At 39.2% G+C, this 27,205-nt stretch overlaps 2 protein-coding genes and 1 non-coding gene across 5 annotated transcripts in view; 1 reads left to right on the forward strand and 2 right to left on the reverse strand.

Annotated features, from left to right (window-relative positions):
- Positions 1 to 319, reverse strand: part of UBN2 (ubinuclein 2) — a 68,978-nt gene extending 68,659 nt beyond the window's left edge. The window contains exon 1 of the mRNA XM_024742493.1: positions 3 to 319. Coding sequence (XP_024598261.1) covers positions 3 to 100 — 98 coding nt within the window. The 5' untranslated portion in view covers positions 101 to 319. The remainder of the gene's footprint in view (positions 1 to 2) is intronic.
- A 19,311-nt stretch (positions 320 to 19,630) lies between these two features.
- Positions 19,631 to 27,205, reverse strand: part of IFT56 (intraflagellar transport 56) — a 35,475-nt gene continuing 27,900 nt past the window's right edge. For all 3 annotated transcript variants that reach the window (XM_024742530.1, XM_024742534.1, XM_024742531.1), the window contains 4 exons: positions 26,873 to 26,942; positions 25,986 to 26,092; positions 22,675 to 22,808; positions 19,631 to 21,182 (listed from right to left, as the gene is read on the reverse strand). In XM_024742530.1, coding sequence (XP_024598298.1) covers positions 21,071 to 21,182; positions 22,675 to 22,808; positions 25,986 to 26,092; positions 26,873 to 26,942 — 423 coding nt within the window. In that variant the 3' untranslated portion in view covers positions 19,631 to 21,070. The remainder of the gene's footprint in view (positions 21,183 to 22,674; positions 22,809 to 25,985; positions 26,093 to 26,872; positions 26,943 to 27,205) is intronic.
- Positions 21,995 to 22,066, forward strand: TRNAE-UUC (transfer RNA glutamic acid (anticodon UUC)). The gene has a single exon. It is a non-coding gene; the product is annotated as a tRNA-Glu (tRNA).

The raw sequence follows: 27,205 nt of genomic DNA on the forward strand, positions 1-27,205 counted from the left end.
CGCGAGGGTAGTCGGGCTCGCGTTCGGCCCCCGGGAACTCGGCCTCGCGCCGCCTCACCGGTGACAGGCTAATAAACGCTACTCTGCGTGGCTCCGCCATCCCCACTGTTCTGGCCCTCTGCCTTCGCTCAAGCCGGCGCTCGGTTCTACGCCGAGTTGTTTGCCTGCCTGCCCTTCCTTTTGCTCTCCGTCGCTTTTCTTCCCTCCACCACCCTCAGCCGTCGCCGCCGACGCCACCGTGAGTGCGGACTGTCCCCCCTTCCCCGCCACTATGTTCTGATGGGCTCCACCGCCATCGCCAGGATCGTTGCGGCCGCCATGTTGGATCCCCCACATAAATAGAAGCAGGCCGCTGAGCGGGCGCATGCGCAGACAGGAGACGCTCACATCCACCGTCGTGGCTGTGGCTCAGTTTTCCTCTTTTCCTCCCAACAGCCTGGAGTCCAGACAGGTCAGCGGAAGTGACGTCATGGCAAGACCGGTTTCCTTGGAAACAGAGACGCCGTCTGCGCCCTTCCTAAAGGGGAGGGGTCTGGGGTTTCCGGAGAAGCTTCCTATTCGCACCTGGAAACCAGAGGCGCGTTTGGGGCTCGCCCAAAGGCGAGCGTCGGAGATGTGCCTGGGACGGATCTGGCTATGGCGCCGGTCGCCTCCCGCTCTCGCTTTCAGAGAGTTGGGGTTGTCAGCTGGTTAGTCAAGGCGGATGCGGGGAAAGGGTAGAGGGACGCAGGGACCAGCCTCGGTGTATGCCCGGCCAGCACCCCCGCAGCCCGAAGTATCGGGGAAGAAAGGAAATGGCTAACTCCAGCCGGACTCGCCCTGCGGCTTCCCTGCGCAAAGCGCGACGTTGACTCCCACAGGCCTCCCGTTCCTAAACCGACTCCTGTATTTCTCGCCCGGCTGCAGGGAGGATTGTGTGACACGGTCGTAAAATGCTCAGTAACGTTTTGCAGTTGGGAAATTGAACACGCAAATGAACATGGGCTCGTTCATAAAGTCTAAACTGTTTAAATTAATTTTTAAAAAAAGACTTTTCAACAAAGTTTGATGGTATTTTATGGGACGTACTCTCTTGAAAGTGGAATGCTAAATGACCCATTTCCGGTAGGAGAGGAGCCTTAATTGGGAAGGCCTCATAGACACACCTGTAATAAACTAATTGAAATTCACCTTTAAAAGAATGAGGATTACCATCCATTTTAATCCATTTAATGGAAAACAAATCTAAGGGCTCGCCTTCCACACCTTCTGTTAATTCAATTAACCGGATTAACAATGTTAACACCTGCTGATGTCATAGATGAGTCAGTGTGATGTCATAGATGAATTCTGAATGGGTTCCGGTTTTTTGCCCTCCTATTACTTTCCCTATTTGTATAAAGATGGTGTTGGAATCGATGGTATGATGTTCCCTCCCAGTTCTCAATTGCTCATACGAAAATCCGAAATGCTTTTTTGGAGGAGTGAGGGCCTTCGAAGAGGCTGGGAATAGGTCAAAGTCAATTCTTGTTCAATGCAAAGTCAGAATATCTTTGTCTAAAATACTAGATTACCTAAAATGTGTAAGATATTCATGCTATCTAACTGTAATGCTGTAAGATCAGTCATTCAGTTTTTGTTATATATAAAATATCCTGTGAGATCAAGCTACTCATACCTTTTAATGAATAATTAGTATCCAAAACATCTTCGATTCTGATAATTTCACAAACTCTCAAATCTCATGTTGAAGATTAATGTTCAATCCAGGGTGTGGTAATCTTGCACATATAGAAAAAGGGCAAATCAATCTGATCCTTTAACGCCTTTCCGTTAATGTTCTGTCCTAGAGGCAGAGCAGCAGGGTTGTCCCCAAATCCCTGTCTCCCATTTTACCCAAAATGAATTTAGCAATAAGCTTAAAATGGCTGCCTTGTGGAGTTAAGCAATAGGAAAAACGTAACTGACAATAGCAGAGACAAACAGAATTAACATAAATAGGTAGATTTCAAGACAGTTCAATGTCATGATAGTACTTTTTATGTTATTCCTCTCTGAGGAAGACACGTTTAAGACTAGAATGTCTTGGGAAGATCCAAAGGCAGAATATCACAAAAAAAAAAAGCAACTGCAAAAAGACTGTGTAGGGAGTGAACTTGGTGAACTGGCCAAAAGGTCAGAGTGGCTGGAGCACAGTGAGCAAGATGGGGAAAGATATAGGAGACAAATCTGAGACAAGAATAAAATTGTATTTCACACCTTACAAGGATAAATATCTAATGAATCAAAGTTTTAAATGTAAAAAGTGAAACTCTGGATCTCCAGAGTCCTCCTGGCCCCACGTAATGTCAATCAGCGAGAGCTCTCCCAGAGACCTCCACCTCAATGCTAAGACCCAGCTCCACCCAACGGCCAGCAATCTCCAGTGCTAGATGCCCCATGCCAATCAACTAGCAAGACAGGAACACAACCCCACCCATTAGCAGAGAGAATGCCTAAAATCATACTAAGTTCTCAGACACCCCAAAACACACCACCGGATGCAGCCCTGTCCACCAGAAAGACAAGATCCCGCCCCACCCACCAGAACACAGGCACCAGTCCCCTCCGCCAGGAAGCCTACACAAGCCAGTGAACCAGCCTCATGCACTGGGGGCAGACACCAAAAACAATGGGAACTATGAACCTGCAGCCTGCGAAAAAGAGACCCCAAACACAGTAAGTTAAACAAAATGAGAAGACAGAGAAATATGCAGCAGATGAAGGAGCAAAGTAAAAACCCACCAGACCAAACAAATGAAGAGGAAATAGTCTACCTGAAAAAGAATTCAGAGTAATGATAGTAAAGATGATCCAAAATCTTGGAAATAGAATGGAGGAAATACAAGAAATGTTTGACGAGGGCATAGAAGAATTAAAGTGCAAACAAACAATGATGAACAACACAATAACTGAAATTAAAATTTCTCTAGAAGGAATCAATAGCAGAATAACTGAGGCAGAAGCATGGATAAGTGACCTGGAAGATAAAATAGTGGAAATAACTATTGCAGGGCAGAATAAAGAAAAAAGCATGGAAAGAATTGAGGACAGTCTCAGAGACCTCTGGGACAACATTAAGCACACCAACATTCGAATTTAGGGGTCCCAGAAGAAGAATAGAAAAAGAAAGGGTCTGAGAAAATATTTGAAGAGATTATAGTTGAAAACTTCCCTTCCCTAACATGGGAAAGGAAATAATCAAGTCCAGGAAGCACAGAGAGTCCCATACAGGATAAATCCAAGGAGAAACATGCCACGACACATATTAATCAAACTATCAAAAATTAAATACAAAGAAAAATATTAAAAGCAGCAAGGGAAAAGCAACAAATAACATACAAGGGGATCCCCATAAGGTTAACAGCTGTTCTTTCAGCAGAAACTCTGCAAGCCAGAAGGGAGTGGCAGGACATATTTAAAGTAATGAAGGAGAAAAACCTACAACCAAGATTACTCTACCCAGCAAGGATCTCACTCAGATTCCATGGAGAAATTAAAACCTTTACAGACAGCACAAGTTAAGAGAATTCAGCACCACCAAACGAGCTTTACAACAAATGCTAAAGGAACTTCTCTAGGCAGGAAACACAATAGAAGAAAAAGGAACATACATGTCAATAATTACTTTAAAAGTAAATGAATTAAATGCTCCAAGCAAAAGACATAGACTGGTTGAATGGATACAGAAACAAGAACCATATATATGCTGTCTACAAGAGACCCACTTCAGACCTAGGGACACAAACAGACTGAAAATGAGGGGATGGAAAAAGATGTTGCATGCAAATGGAAATCAGAAGAAAGCAGGAGTAGCAATTCTCATATCAGACAAAATAGACTTTAAAATAAAGATTATTACAAGAGAAGAAGAAGGACACTACATAATGATAAAGGGATCAGTGCAAGATGAAGATATAACAATTGTAAATATTTATGCATCCAACATAGGAGCACCTCAATACATAAGGCAAATGCTAACAGCCATAAAAGGGGAAATCAACAGTAACACAATCACAGTAGGGGACGTTAACACCTCACTTTCACCAATGATCATCCAAAATGAAAATATATAAGGAAACACAAGCTTTAAATGACACATTAAACAAGATGGGCTTAATTGATATTGATAAGACATTTAATCCCAAAACAACAGAATACACTTTCTTCTCAAGTGCTCATGGAACATTCTCCAGGATAGATCATATCTTGTGTCACAAATCAAGCCTTGGTAAATTTAAGAAAATTGAAATTGTATCAAGTATCTTTTCTGACCACAGCACTATGAGACTAGATATCAATTACAGGAAAATAAAACCGTAAAAAATACAAGCACATGGAGGCTAAACAATACACTACTAAATAACCAAGAGATCATTGAAGAAATCAAAGAGGAAATCAAAAATACCTAGAAACAAATGACAATGAAAACACAATCAAGACAGTATCGTTGGTACTGGCACAAAAACAGAAATAAAAATCAGTGGAACAGGATAGAAAGCCCAGAGATACACCCACACACATATGGTCATCTTATCTTTGATAAAGGAGGCAAGAGTATACAATGGAGAAAAGACAGGGTCTTCAATAAGTGGTGCTGGGAAAACTGGACAGCTACATGTAAAAGAATGAAATTAGAACACTCCCTAACACTGTATACTACAAAAAACTCAAAGTGGATTAAAGACCTAAATGTAAGGCCAGACGCTATCAAACTCTTAGAGGAAAACATAAGCAGAACACTCTATGACATAAATCACGGCAAGATCCTTTTTGACCCACCTCCTAGAGAAATGGAAATAAAAACAAAAATTAACAAATGGGACCTAATGAAACTTCAAAGCTTTTGCACAGCAAAGGAAACCAGAAACAAGACCAAAAGACAACCCTCAGAATGGGAGAAAATATTTGCAAATGAAGCAACTGACAAAGGATCAATCTCCAAAATTTACAAGCAGCTCATGAAGCTCAATATCCAAAAAACAAACAACCCAATCCAAAAACAGGCAGAAGACCTAAATAGACATTTCTCCAAAGAAGATATACAGATTGCCAACAAACACATGAACGAATGCTTAACATCACTAATCAGTAGAGAAATGCAAATCAAAACTACAATGAGGTATCACCTCACACTGGTCAGAATGGCCATCATCTATAAATCTACAAGCAGTAAATGCTGGAGAGGGTGTGGAGAAAAGGGAACCCTCTTGCACTGTTGGTGGGAAAGTAAAGTGATACTGCCACTATGGAAAACAGTATGGAGGTTCCTTAAAAAACTAAAAGTAGAACTACCATATGACCCAGCAATCCCACTACTGGGCATATACCCTGAGAAAACCATAATTGAAGAAGAGACATGTACCACAATGTTCATTGCAGCTCTATTTACAATAGCCAGGACATGGAAGCAACCTAAGTGTTCATTGACAGTTGAATGGATAAAGAAGATGTGGCACATATATACAATGGAATATTACTCAGCCATAAATAGAAACGAAATTGAACTCTTTGTAGTGAGGTGGATGGACCTAGAGTCTGTCATACAGAGTGAAGTAAGTCAGAAAGAGAAAAACAAATACCATATGCTAACACATATATATGGAATCTTAAAAAAAAAAAAAAGGTTCTCATGAACCTAGGGGCAAGACAGGAATAAAGACACAGACATAGAGAATGGACTTGAGGACATGGGGAGGGGGAAAGGTAAGCTGGGACGAAGTGAGAGAGTAGCACTGACATATATACACTACCAAATGTAAAATAGATAGCTAGTGGGAAGCAGCTGCATAGCACAGGGAGATCAGCTCAGTGCTTTGTGTCCCCCTAGAGGAGTGGGATAGGGAGGGTGGAAGGGAGAAGCAAGAGGGAGGGAATATGGTGATTTATGTATACATATAGCTGATTCACTTTGTTAAAAGCAGAAACTAACACACCATTGTAAAGCAATTATACTCCAAAAGATATTAAGAAAAATAATGCAATAAATATAATATTTCACTTTCACATTTTTCAATAAAAATAATTGTAGTTTCTTCACTTAAAAAAAAGAAATCATAAAACTTTAGAAGAAATCAGGTGAGATTTTTTTAAAAACTCACACTAGGAAAGGCCTAGTGTGATTGATAATTGCAACTATTTAAAATAAATTTCATGGGGCTTCCCTCGTGGTGCAGTGGTTAAGAATCTGCCTGCAAATGCAGGGGACACGGGTTCGAGCCCTGGTCCGGGAAGATCCCACATGCCGTGGAGCAACTAAGCCCCTGCACCACAACTACTGAGCCTGTGCTCTAGAGCCAGCGAGCCACAACTACTGAGCCCATGTGCCACAACTACTGAAGCCCGAGAGCCTAGAGCCCATGCTCTGCAACAAGAAAAGCCACTGCCAAGAGAAGTCTGCACAGCGCAAGGAAAAATAGGCCCCACTTGCCTCAGCTAGAGAAAGCCCACACACAGCAACAAAGACCCAACACAGCCAATAAATACATAAATAAATAAATAAAATTTTGAAAAATAATAAAATAAAATAAGATAAATTTCATGAAAGAAAAACAGCATCAGTCAAAAGGCAAATGACAAACTGGAATAAAATTGCAACACCTTTCACAAAGGGTGAATTTCCCTAATCTATAAAGATCAAGGAGACACAACAGTAATAACCTAATAGAAAAATGGGGAAAGACATGAACAGATAGTTCACTGGAAAGGAAATACAAACGGCTCGCAAGTGAATTAAATATGCTTAACCTGACTCAGTTGCTGAATGAAGGAATATGTGCATTTCTAATTTGATAAATTACCCTCCATAGAATGTATCAATTTATATTCTACCACCAATGCATGAGGGTCTCTATTTCCTAATATCCTTGAAAATATATTAGTTATCTGCCTTTTTAAAATATTTATTTATTTGGCTGCGCCAGGTCTTAGTTGCAGCATGCGGGATCTTCGTTGCCGCGTGCGGGATCTAGTTCCCTGACCAGGGAGCAAACGCAGGCCCTTTGCATTGGGAGCGCGGAGTCTGAACCACTGGACCACCAGGGAAGTCCCTATTAGCTTTTTTGATCTTTGCCAAGCTGATATATTTATTTAAATGATTTTAGTGTACATTTCTCTTATGATAAGTCGATATATTCGCTGGAATTCTAAGCAATCCTCAAAAAAACGTTTCATCACTAAGATCTATACTTAAGTGAAAAAAACAACATGCAGAACAATATTTAATATACTACTGTTTGTGCAAAAAGAGAAAACATTGTGCTAACGGGGGGAAATAATGTATTTTTTTTTCCCTTTATAAAACTTTATTCTGAAGTGAAAAAAAAGCACAGCATACGTTTCTTTTATGAAAATCCATAGGTAGATTTTTTTTTAAATATAGCGTAGTTGTACAAGGGGAAATATGTTTTGTTAGTATAATCTTACCAAGAACGTAAGAAAGGAAAGACTGATATATTGAAATACGTTTGGCTTCTGGCAGAAAGGTACCGTTCTGAAGAAATGAGAAAAATAACACCAGGGCTGATTAACCATCCCTCCCCCCTATTATTTATATATACATAAAATATCTGGATGTAGACACATGCAACTGAAAAGTGATCTGTGGAGGGACACTGTGTGGCTTGAAACAGAAGTGGTTTAACTATCACCTGGAGATAGTCGAGGTGTGCTTGTTTTGAGCTGAAGCCAACTCTGCTAGCTGAACATTGGCATCTTCTTTAATTAAGGAATTCTTTTTTGTTTTCATGGGCATCATTTTTTCTTTTGAATTTTATTTTATTTATTTTTTATACAAATTAAGGAATTCTTAACATACAGGAAAATGCATACGACAATGAATTTTTCTTGTATACAACCCTTTAACCACTACCCACTTCAAGATACATAAGGTTTCTTTAACTCCAGAAAGGTCTTTCATGTTCCTTTCCACTCAGAACTCTCACAGAAGTTACCCCCATTCTGACTGCTTTCACCATAGGTTAGTTTTGCCTGTTCTTGAAGCTTACATACACAGACTGATATGGTATGTACTCATTATGTACTATTATGTCTGGCTTCTTTCAATCAACACAATGGGGTTTTCTTGTTTGGGGTGTGTGTGTGTGTGTGTGTGTGTGTGTGTGTGTGTGTGTGTTTTCTTTTTTGGCCGCATTGCGCAGCACGTGGGATCTTAGTTCCCCACGAGGGATTGAACCTATGCCCCCTGCATTTGAAGTGCAGTCTTAACCACTGGACTGCCACGGAAGTCCCATGTGTGTGTTTATTTTTTAAAACATTTTTAGTGGGAATTCCCTGGCGGTCCAGTGGTTAGAACTCGGCTTCCACTGCCAAGGACCAGGGTTCAATCCCTGGTCAGGGAACTAAGATCCTGTAAGCCGTGTGGCACAGCCAAAAAAAAAAAAAAAAAAGTTAAACATTATTTTTATTCATTGGTGAAATACACATAGCATGAAATTTACCATCTTAACCATTTTAATGTGTACAGATTAGCAGCATTAAGTATGTTCACATTGTTTTGCAATCACCACCACCAACGTCTATCTCCAGGAGTCTTATTTTTTTCTTCCAGTTTTATTGAGGTGTAATTGACATACAGCACTGTATAAGTTTAAGGTGTTCAGCATGATGATGTGATGTACATCGTGAAATTATTATCACAATAAGTTTAGTGAACATCCATCATCTCATATAGATTCAAAATTAAAGAAAGAAAAAAATGTTTCCTTGTGATGAGAATTCTTAGGATTTACACTCTTAACTTTCGTATGTAACAAACAGCAGTGTTAATTAAATTATTTATCATGTTGTACATTACATTCCTAGTACTTATTTATCTTATAACTGGAAATTCGTACCTTTTGACTGCCTTCATCCAATTCCCCCTGCCCCACCCCCACACCTCCAGTACAAAAATCTGATCTCTTTTTTTGAGCTTGTTTGTTTTTGAAGTATAGTTGACCTACAACATTATATTAGTTCCTGATACTCAACATAGTGATGCAATATTTCTATACATTTAATCAATATAATGGTTTTGAAACTCATCCATGTGATTGCATATTTTCAGTAGTTTATTCTTTTTCCTTGCTGTGTAGTATTCCACTTACAAATATACCACAATTTGTTTATACAATGATCTTATTAATGGACATTCTATATACTATTCAGCTTTTACACTTATAAATTTCTGTTTTCCAATTTCAAGGGAAATGTCATGGAATTCATGTTGAATAGTTCCCTTGAGCAGAAACTGTTTTGTTGCAAATTGTGCTGTAAGTAATGAAATACTAATCACTTAGTCTTGAACAGTTCCATGAGATTGTAACCATGGGGCAAGGCTATGGGAATTTCACACAGCAGAAGCTAGAAGACTAAAAGATTTTGTATGAAAGTTAGATGCTTGAGATGGAAAAAGCTTTGAGTGTTATTTGGCATAGCTGGGCAAACATTTTTCAACTCTTTTCCTAATATACAAATATTACATGGACATTTGGGACAGAGGAGGGCGAAATCAAAGAGGTTTGGAATAGTTTAGAAAACTTTATGGAGGAAAGAGGGACAGAGTTCTTAAGGATACAGATAAAGAGAACAAGGGAAGGCATGACCATAGAGTTAGAAATGGAGTATGGTGGCCTGGCAGGATGGAATGAACTGCCATGCCCCAGCAGGGCTGAAAGAAGGGCAGTGGGATTAGAACTGAATAATACTAGAACTTTTGGTTTCAAGTATCTTAAAAGAAATCAACATAAGCTAGTTGGATACTCAGAGAAGTTTGTAAAGCAGATGCAGGAGTAATTCCTGCATTCCTATCCCAGGGAAAGGAATGCAATCAGGCCCCAAGAAGATGGAACCAGAATTAGGGACTAGAAAAGCTACACAGACTCCCGGCAATATTCTCTCTGTCTCATTGCTGCTTCTCTCTCAAATCTGTTTCATTCCGCTCCCCTCTCTCTGTGGACTAGCTTTCTTTGCTCCCCAAGTTACATGATTAAAAATATGGCCTTGTTATACTTTCCCAAATTTTTTTTAACATCTTTGTTGGAGAGACCAGCTCAGACTAAGAAACTTTTACAACCAATTCCAAAATCATAGAAAAGTTTCTCTGATTGACCTATTTGGGTCAGGTGCTCAAACAGATCAAACAATTGTGATGAATGCATGGCTACCAGGAACTTGTGATAAGGTGGATGGAGTTGGGAACGGAGGGCAGGATGCTGCTCCAAGAAAGGGTATGGGGTCCACCAGGCAATCCACCAGATGTCCACTATCTGAGATGGCAGAGCAGAAATATGGATGTTGCTTTGTGGTGAAATCACTGATTTACTGCTATCCTGTGACTTTGCTGTTTGATTATTGATGCCATTTACTTTGTTGTCTCTTCATAACTGTTACATCTTCATTGAGAAATGGACCTTTTATCGTTCAAAATGTGTTTCTTTCACTTGCTTAATGATTTTGACCTGAATTCAACCCTATTTGATTGTGACATCTGCTCTCTCTTTTTATTTGTTTGTTTGTTTGTTTATTTTTGGCTGCGTTGGGTCTTCGTTGCCGTCTTCCAGCTTTCTCTAGTTGCAGCTGGCAGGGGCTACTCTTCCTTGTGGTGCACGGGGTCCTCACTGTGGTGGCTTCTTTTGTCGTGGAGCACGGGCTCTAGGCACGCGGGCTTCAGTAGTTGTCGCACGCTGTGGCACGTGGGCTCAGTAGTTGTGGCTCACGGACTTTGTTGCTCCGTGGCATGTGGGATCTTCACGGATCAGGGCTCAAACCCGTGTCCCCTGCATTGGCAGGCAGATTCTTCTTCTTCTTTTTTTTTTTTTTAACATCTTTATTGGAGTATAATTGCTTTACAATGGTGTGTTAGTTTCCACTTTCTAACAAAGAGAATCAGCTATACGTACACATACATACCCATATCTCCTCCCTCTTGCGTCTCCCTCCCACCCGCCCTGTCCCACCCCTCTAGGTGGACACAAAGCACCGAGCTGATCTCCCTGTGCTATGCGGCTGCTTCCCACTAGCTATCTATTTTACATTTGGTAGTATATATAAGTCCATGCCAGTCTCTCACTTCGTCCCAGCTTATCCTTCCCCCTCCCCGTGTCCTCCAGTCCATTCTCTACATCTGGGTCTTTATTCCTGTCCTGGCAGGTGGATTCTTAACCACTGTACCACCAGGGAAGTCCCACCTGCTCTCTTTTTATTTGCATTTGCCTATTGTACTATTGCCCATCTTTTTATTGTCAGCATTTATGTGTAAACACCACAGAGTTATGTTTTGCTTTGTGATCCAATCTGTTAATCTTTTTTCTTTTAATAGGTGAGTTAAGCCCATTTACATTTTGATATGAAAGGTATGTTTGAGCCCAGATCTCTCACCTTATTTTATATCACGCTTTCTCCTTTAAACCTTTAAAAAAATCCTCCATGAAGTTTTGTGTATGTTACTTCTGATAATTTGGAAGGTTTATATTTTTGTTCTAATGGGATAATTTTATTTTTTTTTCATTTATTTACTTTAAAATATTTATTTATTTGTCTGTGCTGCGTCTTAGTTGCGGCACGCGGGACATTTTAGTTGAGGCATGCGAACTCTTAATTGTGGCATGTGGGATCTAGTTCCCTGACCAGGGATCGAACCCGGGCCTACTGCATTGGGAGTGCAGAGTCTTAGCCACTGGACCACCAGGGAAGTCCCTAATGGGATAATTTTATAATGAACTTAATCCTCAATTTCTTTGGATATTGTCATAATTCCGTACTATGATTGATGATGAAATTCATCTATTTTTCTCTTTTTGTATACTTTATGTTTAACCTGGTATTATAAAATACAGCTTACATACTACTTGATTTGTCACCTTTAATGATAACTTAAAGATGAAATATCAGTGAACTACTACTATTTTCTACTTTTCTGTCAGTAAAATATTTGGTTACAGCTTTCATAAACACATCACCAATATTCTAGTGATATTTTTTGTCCAGCATTTGACTTTCTTCTTTCCTCCCTCCCTCCCTTTCTCCCCTCCTTCCTTTGTTTCTTTTCGTTTGTATTAATTGTCTATAGACCCTTAACCGTGTTGTCTGTTTGGGTTATGCATCTTTGAAGAAAATGAGTTTTCCTGGACTAGCTATCTTGGTGGGTGTGCATGTCGGGGGACTCCAGGGCCATGTGCCCACTGGCAGGTATTTACCTAAGCCTCGAGGTTTTGCATTTACTCTTCCCCACCTCCTTTTTAAAATTTATATATTTTGGGCTGCAATGGGTCTTTGTTGCTGTGCACGGGCTTTCTCTAGTTGCCGTGAGCGCAGGCTTCTCATTGCGGTGGCTTCTTTTGTTGCGGAGCATGGGCTCTAGGTGCGCGGGCTCAGTAGTTGTGGCTCTCGGGCTCTAGAGCACAGGGTCAGTAGTTGCGGCGCACGGGCTTAGTTGTACCACGGCATATGGGCTTAGTTGTTCTGCGGCATGTGGGATCTTCCCAGACCAGGGATTGAACCCGTGTCCCCTGTGTTGGCAGGCAGATTCTTAGCCACTGTGCCACCAGGGAAGTCCCTTCCCTGCCTCCTTTGATAAGGAGCTGTTCACAATGATGTCATAACTGCTACAGGCAAAGTGTTTCCTGCAAATATGGCTTGTCCAATCTTTTGGTTTGCTTGGACTCCTCTGCTTCTCAGAACTAAACTGTAGACTTTTTCTTTTTTTTCATTTATCATTTTGCAATGAAATATGAAGATTTAGCTTTTTCTCACACATAGCCTGCACATGGACACTTCTCACCCGCACACCCCCTCCCCATACTATTGGATCAATTTTTGGTTGAATCAGTGTTCAGTGCTTACAGTTTTCTGACCGTATAAACTCTTTTTACAGCTGAGCCGTGAAGTATGTTATGATTACTTTTCCTTTCCTGCACACTTTATTATTTGCTTTGTTTTCTAGAGGCTTATCTCCAAACTCTCACCCAAACTCTCTTCTCAATATGTTAACAAATGAGGTGTTCAATTTAGCCTTGAATGAGTCCATCCTGAAGCTTTCTGAGCTGCTCTTGTCTGTATTGGTTGATCTCTGAGACTGTAGCAGAGCTGTATTGAAATACGTCCCCACTCATACTGCGGGCATTCCCTCCACCCCCTCTTTTAATGTGGAGCCCCCCTATATGCTACATTTTCTCTTTTCCTTAGTTTGTTCCCATATTTTTGGTGGAGCACAAAGTTCAGGAGCTAATTTTATGAAATTAAATACATGTCTGAAAAGATATTCGTTCTACTACATACTTGAATGACAGTTTCTGGTTGGAAATAATTTTTCCTCAGAATTCTTAAGGCATTGCAACGTTGTTTTAAAGCTTCCAGAGTTGCTATTGAGAAGTCCAAGGCTACTTATCGATCTGATTTTTGAATGTTTGTGTGCAACCTGTGCCGACCTTCCCCAGCAGAAGCTTTAGTTCTCTTTGTCACCAATGTTCCTATAATTATCTTTTTTAGTTCCACTGACACGCTGGACAGATGCCCAGGTCTCATTCCAGTTTCCAAATAGTAGTTGCGACCATAGAGAGTAAGCATGAACTTAAATCTGGGATTCTTTTTTAAAAATAGCTTTTTTTATACCAAAAAAATCATATGTATTAATAGATCTATATATATAGCATATATATGTTGTTACATGACTGTATACATTTGCCAAAACTCATAGAACTATAAAAAACATAAATATATATTTCACGATTTCCCCAGTCCTTGTCCAAAAGGACGTATGGCCATTTACTCAGAAGACAGCACACTGAGGAATACCCAGCTCTTCTGAGGACTGGGAGACGCAAGGTCCTAGTTGACATTGATACACAGAGACCCAGCATGTATTGGGTTGGCCAAAAAGTTCATTCGAGTTTTTCTGTAGCATCTTACCAATACCATGGCCTGCTTTTGGAGTGAGAGGACCAGGTATTAAGTGCAGTCCTGGCCCAAGTCCATCTCGCTGAGGGTCCCCTGATCGGCAGACCCGCCTGGTGGTCATTTCCCCTTCCTTTAACATACAATCAGGATCTACACACTTGATAGTTAAAGGAACCCCAACAATGAGTCCTCACCCCATGGTAATAGAGCCTTTAAGGCACAGTGGAGTATGAATTATTTTGTGTCAGATTAGCTGTCAAAGCTTCATGCTTGGGACTTCCCTGGTGGTCCAGTAGCTAAGACTCTGAGCTCCCAATGCAGAGGGCCCAGGTTTGATCCCGGGTCAGGGAACTAGATCCCACATACCACAACTAAAGATCCCGCAGGCCGCAACTAAAAGATCCCGCTGGCCGCAGTAAAGATCCCACGTGCCGCAACTAAGACCCGGTGCAGCCAAATAAATAAATAAATATTAAAAAAACAGAAGCTTCATGCTTATCATGTAACGACACTGTAATAGTGCTAAAAGAACACAATATGTCACATTACCAGACTAAGCAGTCACCACAGCAATTCCAACTCATAGGAAAGCAAACTTCAAAAACATCAGAAAATTTAAAATATTCCATCACAGCAGAATTTCTTCACAAAAATAAAAAATGAAAACAAGGCTGCAACCGAAGTAAGTTCTTGAGTGGTTCGTTTGTAAGCCAAGCAAGGAAAGCCATTTACCAATGGAGAGTTAATTGTGTTTGCTTGCAGCAGTCAATGAAAAATGTATCCAAAGAAAATAAATTAGCCTTTCGGCAAGAACAGTTGTTCGAAGGGTTGAGCATATTGGGAGCAACAGTCAGTTCAAAAACAAGGCAAATGATTCGAGTGGTTTCCCTGGGCTCTTTCCTCTGAAGTCTACTTTGGTTACTAACATAGCCACTCCAGCTTGCTTTTGATTAGTATTTCTATGGCATATCTTTTTACATCCCTTTACTTTTTTTTATAATGGTAAAGAAAAACCATTGCATAACATTTACCATCTTAATCATTTTTAAGTGTATATTTCAATAGTGTCTTCACGTTGTTTTGGAACAGATCTCCAGAACGTTTTCATTTTTATGTTTTATTTATTTTTTATTCTAGTTTTATTGAGATATAATTGATGTACAGCACTGTATAAGTTTAAGGTGTACAGCATAATGATCTGACTTCATCATGAATTGATTTCCACAAATTTAGTGAACATCCATCATCTCATATAGATACAAAATTAAAGAAATAAAAAAAAAACCCTTTTCCTTGTGATGAGCACTCTTAGGATTTACTCTTTTAACAACTTTTATTTTATTTTATTTTTTTGCGGTACGCGAGCCTCTCACTGTTGTGGCCTCTCCCGTTGCAGAGCACAGACTCCGGACGCGCAGGCTCAGCGGCCATGGCTCACGGGCCCAGCCGCTCCGCGGCATGCGGGATCTTCCCGGACTGGGGCACGAACCCGTGTCCCCTGCATCGGCAGGCTGACTCTCAACCACTGCGCCACCAGGGAAGCCCGGTCATAATTTTTAGTTCAAAACATACATTCATCATTGTTCCTCTTTTATTTAACTATTTATAATTTATTTTTAAAAGCATGTTTATTTTAAATTTTAATTAATTTATTTATTTTTGGCTGCGTTGGGTCTTCGTTGCTGCACGTGGGCTTTCTCTAGTTGCAGCAAGCGGGGCTACTCTTCGTTGCGGTGCACGGGCTTCTCATTGCGGTGGCTTCTCTTGTTGCAGAGCACAGGCTCTAGGTGCGCGGGCTTCATTAGTTGTGGCTCGTGGGCTCAGTAGTCGTCGCTCGCGGGCCCTAGAGCGCAGGCTCAGTAGTTGTGGCACACGGGCTTAGTTGCTCTGCGGCATGTGGGATCTTCCCGGACCAGGGCTCGAACCCGTGTCCCCTGCACTGGCAGGCAGATTCTTAACCTTTGTACCACCAGGGAAGGCCCAGCATGTTTATTTATAGTTTATCTTTATTAAGGCATAAATTCCTGTGGCTCACCACCAACATGAAAACAGAACCTTGATGATGGTGTGCCTCTCTGTGTGGCCTCCTGGGCCCCAGACTGCCTCCTCCATTCCTGGTCACCACAATCTTGACTTCCCTGTTCTGTTTCTCTTTTGATTACATATTTATATTTGAGTTGTCTTTACCTTATAAAAAGTTATTGCCGTAAGCACTATATTGCTAAACTTCATTCGCGTTGTAAGAGGCTGTAGTTCATTTATTTTGTATAACATTCCATGTGACTTTACCACAGTCTATCCACTCTCCTGTCAATGGGTATTTGGGCTGTTTCCAGGTTTTCCCTGGGCACAGTGCTGTGAGGATCATTCTTGTACGTATCTCCTGGTGTACATGGACAAGAGACCATATCTCATGGTATACATGGACACGAGTATCTCTTGAACATATACTGAAGAGTGGAATTGCTGGGTCATGGCATGAAACTACAAGTTTACGAAAAAGGCCATACTGTTTCTCAAAGAACAAATGAAAGTAGATAAATAGGAACAATGAAAATTAAACATCTGTAAATATTACTCAAGGCTTCATTTGTTATCTTCATCTGACATAATTGTTGACTTATTCTCTATATAGTTAAATTCTATACTCCAAGTTTCATTTAAGATTCACTTGCCCCATGTAGCCTTTTCTATGTGACCTATTCTACAATGTTTTTCCCTGTTGAATTTTCTCAGTAAATGTATAAGCTATACTATCCCATAATTTCTTTGCTTTTACAGTACCTTGCAATTAGTCTCTAGGTCACTGTTACATACATTTTCATCCTAACATGAGCTGTAATTTTAAAAACTTGAATAACATGTCTCAGCTTCATCATATTAGTAGCCACTCCTCAGTTAAAAGCTGGCAAAGGAGAGTATAATTTTATGTATACAGAGGAAATTAAAAATAGAAGGACATGTATAATTATTTAACTGTACATAGTAGGAAAGACCTGTACATACTTAGAGATGCAATAAGATTCCCTTGAAATTTTTATTAAGCATTTGGTTATGTCTAAGTTATGGTGCAGAAACCTAATTCAGAACCCTGCCAACAATCAGAGATCCCTGAAAATCCAGTGTTTTTTTTTCCCCGTAAGGGAGTTCATTTACACAGATGGACTGAATTTTCCATCTGGTTGTGTTTCCCCCTTTGCTTTGGTTGGTGGGAAGCTTGAAAGTGAATTTCTGGCCCATCTTTGGTAATTCTGGTATGTACTTTTGTGTATGGACTTTACTCTTCCTTCTATCTGTTAAGTTTTCTTGTACATATACTTGGTAACTCACCTCAAATTGTTTCTGGAACACAGTGAAATATAAGTAACTGACCAAATAAATACATGAATACATGAATCAATATACAAAAAATGGTGACTTGAATTAGATCAAATGCACCCATAGTTTATGGTATGGATGCTCACATCTGCGCTTCCCACCGTCCTCTTCCCTGATGTTCACCTAGCAGGGTACTTCTTCCTGTATCTGAGGTTTGTAAACTGTGTTGCCTTAAGGGGCAGCCTGAGTGGTAGACGTGCTGCATCTGCTTCCCTTTGCCCTGACCACCAGGACAGTCCCTATTGTACTTGGCATCTAGACTTTATTTAAAGAGAGGGTTTTGATGCAAAAGAGTGCAAACTTGTCTATATACTATACATTCAATACGCACACATCAGCTGATTGTATTCACCTATTGTTTTATTGTGTGCGTCTCATATCTTCACATATTCCTACAGTCCAGAGTTGAGGTATGTTATGGGCAATCATCAGGTCTCTAGCTCTGCTTCTCTGAGAGCATCTCTGAATAGAAGACTGTTTGAACATTATCATAAAATACATTTAAACCTGAGAAGTATTTTATAGAATGAAGAAGAGAGATGACTATTTACCTAAGTCATATTGAGGAAGTCATAAATACAGGAACTAGTAAATCACTAATTCATTTTGCCATTAGAAAGTAAATATAACTGTTGTGATTTAATGCCCACTTGCTTGCAACTTTTTAAGTGTATCAAGCCACAAAGGAGGAAACCAGTCCTTTGGCTTCTGTGTACTTGGATATATGTTGCATGTGCTACACACATGGCAGAAGCCTGGACATCTTGCTAGCCGTTGAGTTCCAGGATCCATTCTGGTTGCTTCTCCAAAATGAGGTAGGGGGTGTCCCATATGTATGGATACAAACATTCCCATTGCCTTATTTTATCTCTCAATAGCTTCTTCCTATTGAGAAAACAGTCACACGTTACTGTGTTTAGTTGTGTATACTTCTGTTAGACTGGGTTATCTACCAGAACTGCGCGTTATTTCTCTTTGCATCCCTAGCACATAGGATATGCTTGGCACACCATAAAACAACAATTAGATGGGAACCAGAATACATGAGGTCAGGTCTCACAAGTCCCCTGCTCTACCAGTTACTGTGTGTTTAATTATTCAGTCAACAAGTATTTGGGAGCTTTCTACATATGAGGCGTTATACCATGCACTGGTCAAACAACTTCTGGAATGGGCTGTAACACAGTCAAGAGCCAAACCTAATAGGATTGAGCAGGAATCACAGGCCTTAGCGGACAAGTCTTCTCAGGGGATATCTACTTTCCCCTCAAAAAGAATAACTTGTGAAGCCCAAAACTTTGTGCTACCCCTTTACTCTGGGGTCAGGAAAGAAAGGAGAGAAGGCACATGACACACCCAGGGCCCGCACTCACACTCAACGAAATACTATAAATAACCAAATAGTAAGCTTTAATTTGGATATGTTATAGTGGAATATGATAATTCTTTTGAAGTACAAAAATAATTTAAAAACTTTTTTCCATTTGCAAGTAATATCTGCTACAGATTATGAAGAGTACACATTACACTACATCCTAAGCCTGGACCTCCCCCTCTCCACGCAACACTACTTTGCGATCTTGAGGCCCACCAAGATGTTTCAGAAGTAGCTATCCTTAGTAACACAATTGGATAGTATCTCTCTTACACTAGTCTTTATGGGTTTTTTTTTTTTGTCTCAATTCTACCGATTAAAAACTTTTTAAAAAGTTAATCTAAAATTCTGGGAATTGCTCTTTTTGAAATATCTTTTTTTTTTTTTTCCAAAAGACAGGAAAATGGCAGGGAGAAGCTAGAGTGTTAAGCTCAACAAGAACTCATTTAAAAGTAAATCACCATCAGTGGAAAAGTTTTCCAAGTATAGGAAATTTGAAAATAGTAGCAATTAACTGGAAGACAAATTTCATTGCAAAGAACCACTGAAAAGTTTCATGTGTCTTTTTCTAATATTATGTTTCCTAATATTTTAAGTGAGGTAAGGATCACAAGGATTCTAAAGATTATAGCAGGCTCTGTCCAGATCTGACCCACCTTGTAACTTAGATACTGAGAACCAATTCTTGAAAAAACAGAAACAACATAATAAGGAACAGAAGTTTTGGCATATGAAAAATGATATAACTTTGTTTTATAAAATTCAGTTTTTCAGGTCAGTTTATTTATTTATTTTTTGCGGTACGTGGGCCTCTCACTGTTGCGGCCTCTCCCATTGCGGAGCACAGGCTCCGGATGCGCAGGCTCAGCCGCCATGGCTCAACGGGCCCAGCCGCTCCGCGGCATGTGGGATCTTCCCGGACCGGGGCACGAACCCGTGTCCTCTGCATCGGCAGGTGGACTCTCAACCACTGCACCACCAGGGAAGCCCCAGGTCAGTTTATTTTGATTTGTGCTCTGAACTGATTAGATCTGGGTCTAAATAAAAGACTGGAAAACTGGTCATCTTCCTGAGCAGAGCTGGAAGAACCCCTTGCAACTGTCCAGAAGGCAAAGGCTCTCTGCCATCACAGACCTTCTTTCCTTAGCTGCTCCGACTCCTGCCATGTTCCCATCTCCATTCTATATACGAATTCTTCATCCACAGTGGATGCTGGGGGTATAGGTGGAAAAACTGACACTATTCTTCTTTAGTGCTTCAAGGAATTATGACTTTCAGTTCCTATGCTGGATAGGGATGGCTCTGCACTTTCTATACCTGTAATACTGGTACCTTAAACTAACAGAAAAAAATTATGTAATATAGAAACAAAGGTAATCTGGTACATAAAACATGTAGGTCTATCTTCTGAAAATAGGTCGTGAGCCTAAAAATGCTCAGTTGTGTAATGGGTTTATATTGCGAGAGCTCGGAAACATTGGGCTAGGATACGACTTAGGACAGAGTCCAGCCATTAGGAAATCCCTCAAAGGGCTCTACATGATCCATATTCTATTAACATTACATTAAGAAATAAAATAATCTTTGTAGCCCTACTTTCAAAAATTGATGTTTATTCAGCAGGATATATGAAGAAAAACCTAGCCTGTAATGTTACCTAAATTACAGTGGGGAAGTGCCTGATGAGATTTTTGTAATGTTTCCTGAATATCTTCAAATGTACCACACAGATTTTTTTCATAGTACTTACCTTTAAAAAACTGCAATATTCAGGTTACTCCACTGCAACTGTGTTATTATCATCAAGAATTCAACTACTGAAAGAGTAATCCCATAAGCCTATTGTCTATTAATGACTGGACAGTCTGATAAAGGATCTTACTGCCATTCTTAGAATCATGTAGCTATTTATAACCTCTGCTCTCCCAAGATTCAGAGCTGCACTATTAAACTTTTTATGGAATTTCCCAGTAAAACAGGATAATGTACATAGATGGCTAAAATTAAGATGACAGAATGATTGTGACCTTTGAGCATTAAAGGCATTTGTTACTGCAGCTTGGAGAAAATGCCATGGAATGTTAATATGTAAAAAAAGTTATGCCATTCTCCTTAAAGTCAGTAAATCACATAAGAGGACTCTGAGTATTTTTAGAAGAAAGGCACCAGACAAGTCCAAAGTCTTATTGCTCGTCGGATCATACAGGAGCCACAGCACAAATTATGGCTCTTAGTTCAGCCAGGAGGCTCGGTCTAAGCAAGCCAGTCACTGATCTTGAGGCTCGAAGAGCAAGGAAGGAAGTGTCAACAAAACAGAGCCCCGCATCTTACATAAACTTGAGGAGAATGATTTCCAATTTTATGTCAATGTGGTGACTGGTTCCTTAGGACTCCGGAGCTATTTTAGACAGGCACTCTGTTTTCTTTGGCCCATTTCTTCATGATCCGGATGATGTACTCTACTTGGGTGTTACCCGTGCTTCTCAGTAAATGGAGCACTTCTCGAAGGGTCTCTCTGAGGAAAAGATTTGAAAGGACAAATTGTTTCAGTAAAGAATGCAAATTAACAAGTAAAATAAACTTGTGACTCTTCTTCATATCCTTCTGATATGTGTATACGGTGCATTCAAAAACCAGTTACAAACTTCCTAGCCTTCTATTCTTTTGATGCCATAGTAAAATGGAAACTGTGAAATCCTTCTCACCAATCCAAGTTTCCCTTGTTTACTTCTACTAGCTATATATATGCTATTTTTGTCTTAATATGGCATAAATATTTCCATTTCTATGCTTATTCTGCATGACAGAGTAGAAAGTTATATCAAGGAGCTGGGTTCAAAGAGTTGGGTTCAAATTCTAGCTCTGTGCTAACAAGTGACTTGTCTGAGCCCCAGATTTCTCCTTTGTTTAAGGCGGTAATCACCTGAAACTGGGTGTCATTGCCATATCTGTAAAATTTTACAAAGCCAGGCATAGATCATTTCTTCAAGAAAAATAATATATTAATAAATATGGAAGAGAGGAAAGTTAATGACCAAGATTTGGTAAACGTCAGTATCTATATTTTAAGTAACTTAAATTTAATTAAAATTTAAACTCATGCTGTAAGTAATGCAGACTAAAACTTCCCTATTACCTCATCAAATCTGTAGATGACTGTCGATTGACCCTCTTCCCTAAGAGTTCTCTCATGTTTTCTACGTTTTCCCTCAAGTATCTTCTTTCAACTACCCAAATTCTTTTCAACTTTTATTTAGGAGTGGAAGTAGATACAAGGCAGGAAGTAATTTTTGATAGATTATTTACTTATAAAATAGTCATGGGAATTCCCTGATGGTCCAGTGGTTAGGACTCAGCACTTTCACTGCTGGGGCCCAGGTTCAATCCCTGGTCGGGGGAACTAAGATGCCACAAGCTGCGTGGAGCGGCCAAAAAAAAAAAAAGAGTCGCATCTTCTATTTATACATCAGTAACAAATACATTCCATAAAGTTATTTTCAGAAAACTGAATTTAGTTTTAAGTAGTTTAACTTTAACAAATGGAGCTATATGCCACTTAATTTTATGTAGACTTAATGTCTCAGTATTTCCTGGAATATGAGAAGGCAAAAGAAAAAAAAAGTTATTAACCACACTCACTCCATTTCTAATTCTTTGAGGACTAAACTAAGAGACACAAGAAAAAAGCCAAAAGGCAAAGAAAAGAGAAGAAGAGATTGAAAAAGGCATTGCATGAAAATGACAATTCATTTGGAGCCAAATATATATCTTGCTCTTATACTTGAGAGCTGTAGTATACTCAATGTCCCCATTATACATAGTTTAGAATGATCTGATTCTATAAAATAAAAATTCTGGAGGAAAAAGGTCAGATAGAAATATAAAACTTAACCTTTTATTCATCAAAATAATTTTTAGTTTTCAGAAGACATGATCCAAGAAAGCAATTCTCATCCCCCAGGAACCAGCAAATGCATAGAGGTAGTGTCTATTGTCTGTCTACTTACTTGGGTTCTCTCCCAGCCAAGATCATCTGGAATATGCCTACACAGGCGCCCCTCTTGCCTTCCCAATATTCAGGGTTGGGATCCAGCCTCTCTAAGACATCAAATGCTTTGGCTGAATAGTAAAACTGGCCCATCTGAATAAAAGAAAGTACTGTGGTAATACTTGTAGTCAAAAGATCACACAGAATGAAACTAAATGTAAAGATACCATGAAACATAATTTCATAAAACAAGTGCATGGGTAATGACACCATTTGCAATTAGCAAATTAGATAAATTTCAATTCCTTATTAAAACAAGAAGGAAAATCACAGTTTGTGTACATGAGTTCAGTTTAAACCCCCTTCCCTTCATTAAGTTTTCAACAATATAACATTTCTTCTACATATAGTCAAGTTACACTGTTATCAACATATTTGTCATTTCTTCTAATCATATTCTAATCTTGAGGATAAACTCTGATGACTGGGATTTGAACTGGTTATTTTTCAAGTTTCCTCCATACATTCTGTAGATGACTACTATCATTCATTTTACGCTAATATGATCCTATTCAACCCAAGAGGATGGTCCTTCCCTTACCTTGTCCCTGAAGTCTCAGAATGCCCAGATGTACACTGACTCCTACTCTAAACAGCAAGTCTTTTAAACATTTAATTCATTTTGACAAACTTCTTTCCCAAATATACTACACATTTCCTTGGCCTTGTAGAGTATGCTATCATTAAATTTTGCTTAGATGAGGTTTCCTGATTGGCAATCATAAATGTAGAGTGTTCACTGAAGTCTTCAAATTGCTTGGCAATCCTCCTTACTCAGTGTGGTTTCGTTACCTTCCTTTCCTGTGAACTGTTGTTTTACACCTTTGCCAATTTCCTTAAGATCTCTACTGCATCTTAGCTTAGCTTTTTTCTATACTTCATAGGGAAGACACAACTCTCCTTCCTTCAGTTCAAATTATACTTGTACCATCATTACTCCTTCCCTCTTTTCTGCATATCTCTCAGAAAGAAGTGTTCTTATTCCTTTTCAAGGTTAATCCTCCTTCCTATGTTCTCCTAAAAATTTTTTTTTTTGGTAAAGAAACACACCAAATGGTGTGGGAAACATACATGTACAGTTTAATGACTATAATGTCAATATAAGTGTAACTACCACCCAGGTCAAGAAATGAAACATTGACAGCAAAACAGAAGCTCTGTGTGTCACGTCCACACTACAACCCTCTCTTTCCCTATTTTCAGTAACTAGTAGTCTGACTTTTATGGTCATCAGTTCTTTGACCTTCTTTATAGTTTTATCAGCTATGTAAACATCTTTAGACAATATAATTGAGTGTTGCCTCTTAGTATGTTAGCTATATGAAATAAAGCTGTAAATATTCTTTTGTGTCTTGTATATGTTTTTACAATTCATCTATATTGCTGGATAGAGCTCTAGTTGGTTCATTTTTTAAAGCCTTTTTATTTTAAAATAATTATAAATTTACAGGAAGTCAGAAAGATAGTACAGAGTGGTCCCATGTCCCTTTCAACCAATTTCCCCCATTATAGCTTATACAACTATAGTACAATATCACAATATCAAACCCAGAAAACTGACATCACTACAATGTGTATGTACAGTTCTGTCATTTAATCAAATGTGTAGGTTCATGTAACCACCACCCCTATCAAGATACAGATCTATTCCATCACCACAAAGCTGTACTCTTCTCCCAGCTGACCACCCCTAACCTCTGGCAATCACCAATTTTTTCTACATCTCTATAATTCTGTCATTTCAAGAATGTTATATATATGAAATCATACATCAGTTTTTTAAGATTGTGGTCTACGTTATTCTCATTGAATCTGCTTCCTAATCCAATCCTCTTCTGTACCTAGCAATGTTTTGTCAGGCCTCTTACAATTCTATCTAGTTGCAGATTTGACATTTTCCTTCCTTGGCATTTGATAAAATAGGAACAAGAAAAAGAGTAATAAAAAACACTTTTTTTTTCCTCTCTCCTGGTTCTTTTCTTTTCCTTCTGTTCATCTTCATCCTCTGTCTCTTTCACTGACTCTTCTTTCTATTTCTATCCCTTAAATAGTGGTGTTCCATGTGGTTCCTCACCCCATTCACTGGTTAATCTCATTCTCTCCCATACTCCACTGCTACTGCTGCTGCTACTACCACCACGACCATTAACTACTGTTAACTTCTAAAGCTACATCTCTAGTCCGAGCCTCTCACATGAATACCTGAGCTCCAGGCTCAGCCTGATAATCTCACACATGTAATATCTCTACCTGGGAGCCCCAAACACAGATTTAATACATCTAAAATTGAACTAAATTCCTGTCTTTTATGTTTTATTTTCCTCTGCCTTCCCTAACTCACTTAATATCATTGCCATCCACCAAGTTCTATTAAACATTTTCAAGTTTCCTATGTTTTAGATCCTTTTCCACTGATGATGATTCACTTTCTAATGTAATGATTCACTTTGCAATGAGCTATTATTGATTAATTTGATACTAGACTCTCTTTACCTGACGTTTTCCTGTCTTTTGGACAGGAAGAAATATTCCCAAAATAGGAGTTTCCAGAATTTGAGACTAACTTTTTAAAAAGCTTTTAATGTATAGGATAAGGCCCCAAACTCCTCCCTCTTCCCTGGCTTTCCAACTCCCTACACACACACACACACACACACACACACACACACACACACACACACACACACACACAGTTAGTCCTTTATTAAATCTGACTGCTTTTTTATTCTCTTTTTCTGGTTCCTTTGTCTTTCCTGTCCACTATTTGCACCATGGTTTCCCCAAAGGTTTGGTTTGCAACTCTCTTACTCTTCTTACTTTACTCCCTTATCGGTAATCTCACTTTTTTCAGGGCTTCAATTACTACTGAAGTGGTGATGATTTCTCCAGATTTGTCTCTCGATGTCAGAGGACATCATTCTTGAGCTTCAGAACAAAACTTCCAATTACCAGATGAATATCTCTATCTGCATGGTACCTAAAGATTCATAGCCTTTAGAAATCTAAAACCTCCTCTCTAAACCACTATCTCATACACATTATTTCATATTTCATTTATATGTATACATGTTTTATGTACATATAAAACCCTGAAATGCTGCCTATCTCTGAGTTCAGTTCATTCATAAAAGGGATGACATTTCCGATATCACGATGCGAATCCTCTCACCTATAGCCATTTAATCTCTAGGACACTTTCCCCTAATATTTAGTCAATGAAGCAATGTGATACTGATCTTCACTTTCCCCTTAGGTCTCACTCAGACGCACCTTGTAGCAGTCATTAGCAATGAGCTGTAAGAGGCTAAAGGACTCGCCAGAGGTTTCCATCTTGAGATAAAGTTCCCAGGCTAGTCTTGGTTTCTTATTCATAATGTCTACAAAGAGAAACAAAGATTTATGCTTTTTAAATGTACAAGAAATACACTTCTGCATCTTGCTAGTCTATGGATTTGGTTCTACGTTACAAATATACAAAGTAATGGTAAGCAGCCCTTACGTGGGAAAGCGTACACTGTCGGCATTAAGCTGGTTTCCCCATCAGAACTCTACCATACTTAAAATATTTGAGTCAGGCTTTACATAGTTATATCTTTTTAGATTGGGTTAACTTCCGGTAGTTCCTACTTGCTCATCTGCTGAAAAGTCATCTATCATTCATTCAATCCCACTCATACAGTTCCAGCCGCACTTAGAAATCTAATTGCTAAAATTTTCCCATGACTTCAAAAACTCAGTGAACATTTTAAAACCAAGTGAAAAAAAAAGGAGCAAGAGACAGACAGACAGACAGAGACGATAGGCTATATAGTACACACAAATTATGTTTTTGACATTTTGTCACTTTTTAGGCCTGCACCAAAGTGAAAAGGTAAAATTAGCATAACAATATCATTTAACAAAAAACAATGTAAACTCAGACTCTGGAAGCTTTAATAGGCTAAAGGAAGAACTTGGCATCTTTTAGGACTGTTTGTGCTACGTCAATGTCATATGGTAGAACTAATCACAGGGTAAACATATATAACACATGTACGTGGCCATCCTTACTGAGTAGCATTAACAACACTTAATCTCAGAGTTTACTCATTCTACAAAACAAAATTAGAAAACACTCAATAAAAGCATTCCTCTATAACATTTAAAAGAAGACTCACAGCACCGAGCTAACCAACTGAGGTAAATGTAGTCATTTTTCATCTTCTCACTTTGGATTAAAAGGAAAATCTGTAAGAGGAGGAAAAAGGGAATAAACATGAAGATGCTTTTACAATAAAAATATCCATAGCAGCTTGCCTTAGATTAATGAGCATTATAAATGACCAAATTCTATACAGGCCACTGAGAAAAGTAAAGGACAATTTTTGTGCTGATTTTAAAACACTTCTCTCAGTTATTGATATCACAAGGTAACATGAGGTTGGTGAGGACATAGAAGATTTGAACAGAATAATTAACAACTGCACATGCTACTAGGCAATAAAGCAGGT

The sequence above is a fragment of the Neophocaena asiaeorientalis genome, unplaced genomic scaffold, assembly GCF_003031525.2.
Source record: "Neophocaena asiaeorientalis asiaeorientalis breed wild unplaced genomic scaffold, Neophocaena_asiaeorientalis_V1.1 scaffold598, whole genome shotgun sequence".
NCBI classification, from domain to species: Eukaryota; Metazoa; Chordata; class Mammalia; order Artiodactyla; family Phocoenidae; genus Neophocaena; species Neophocaena asiaeorientalis.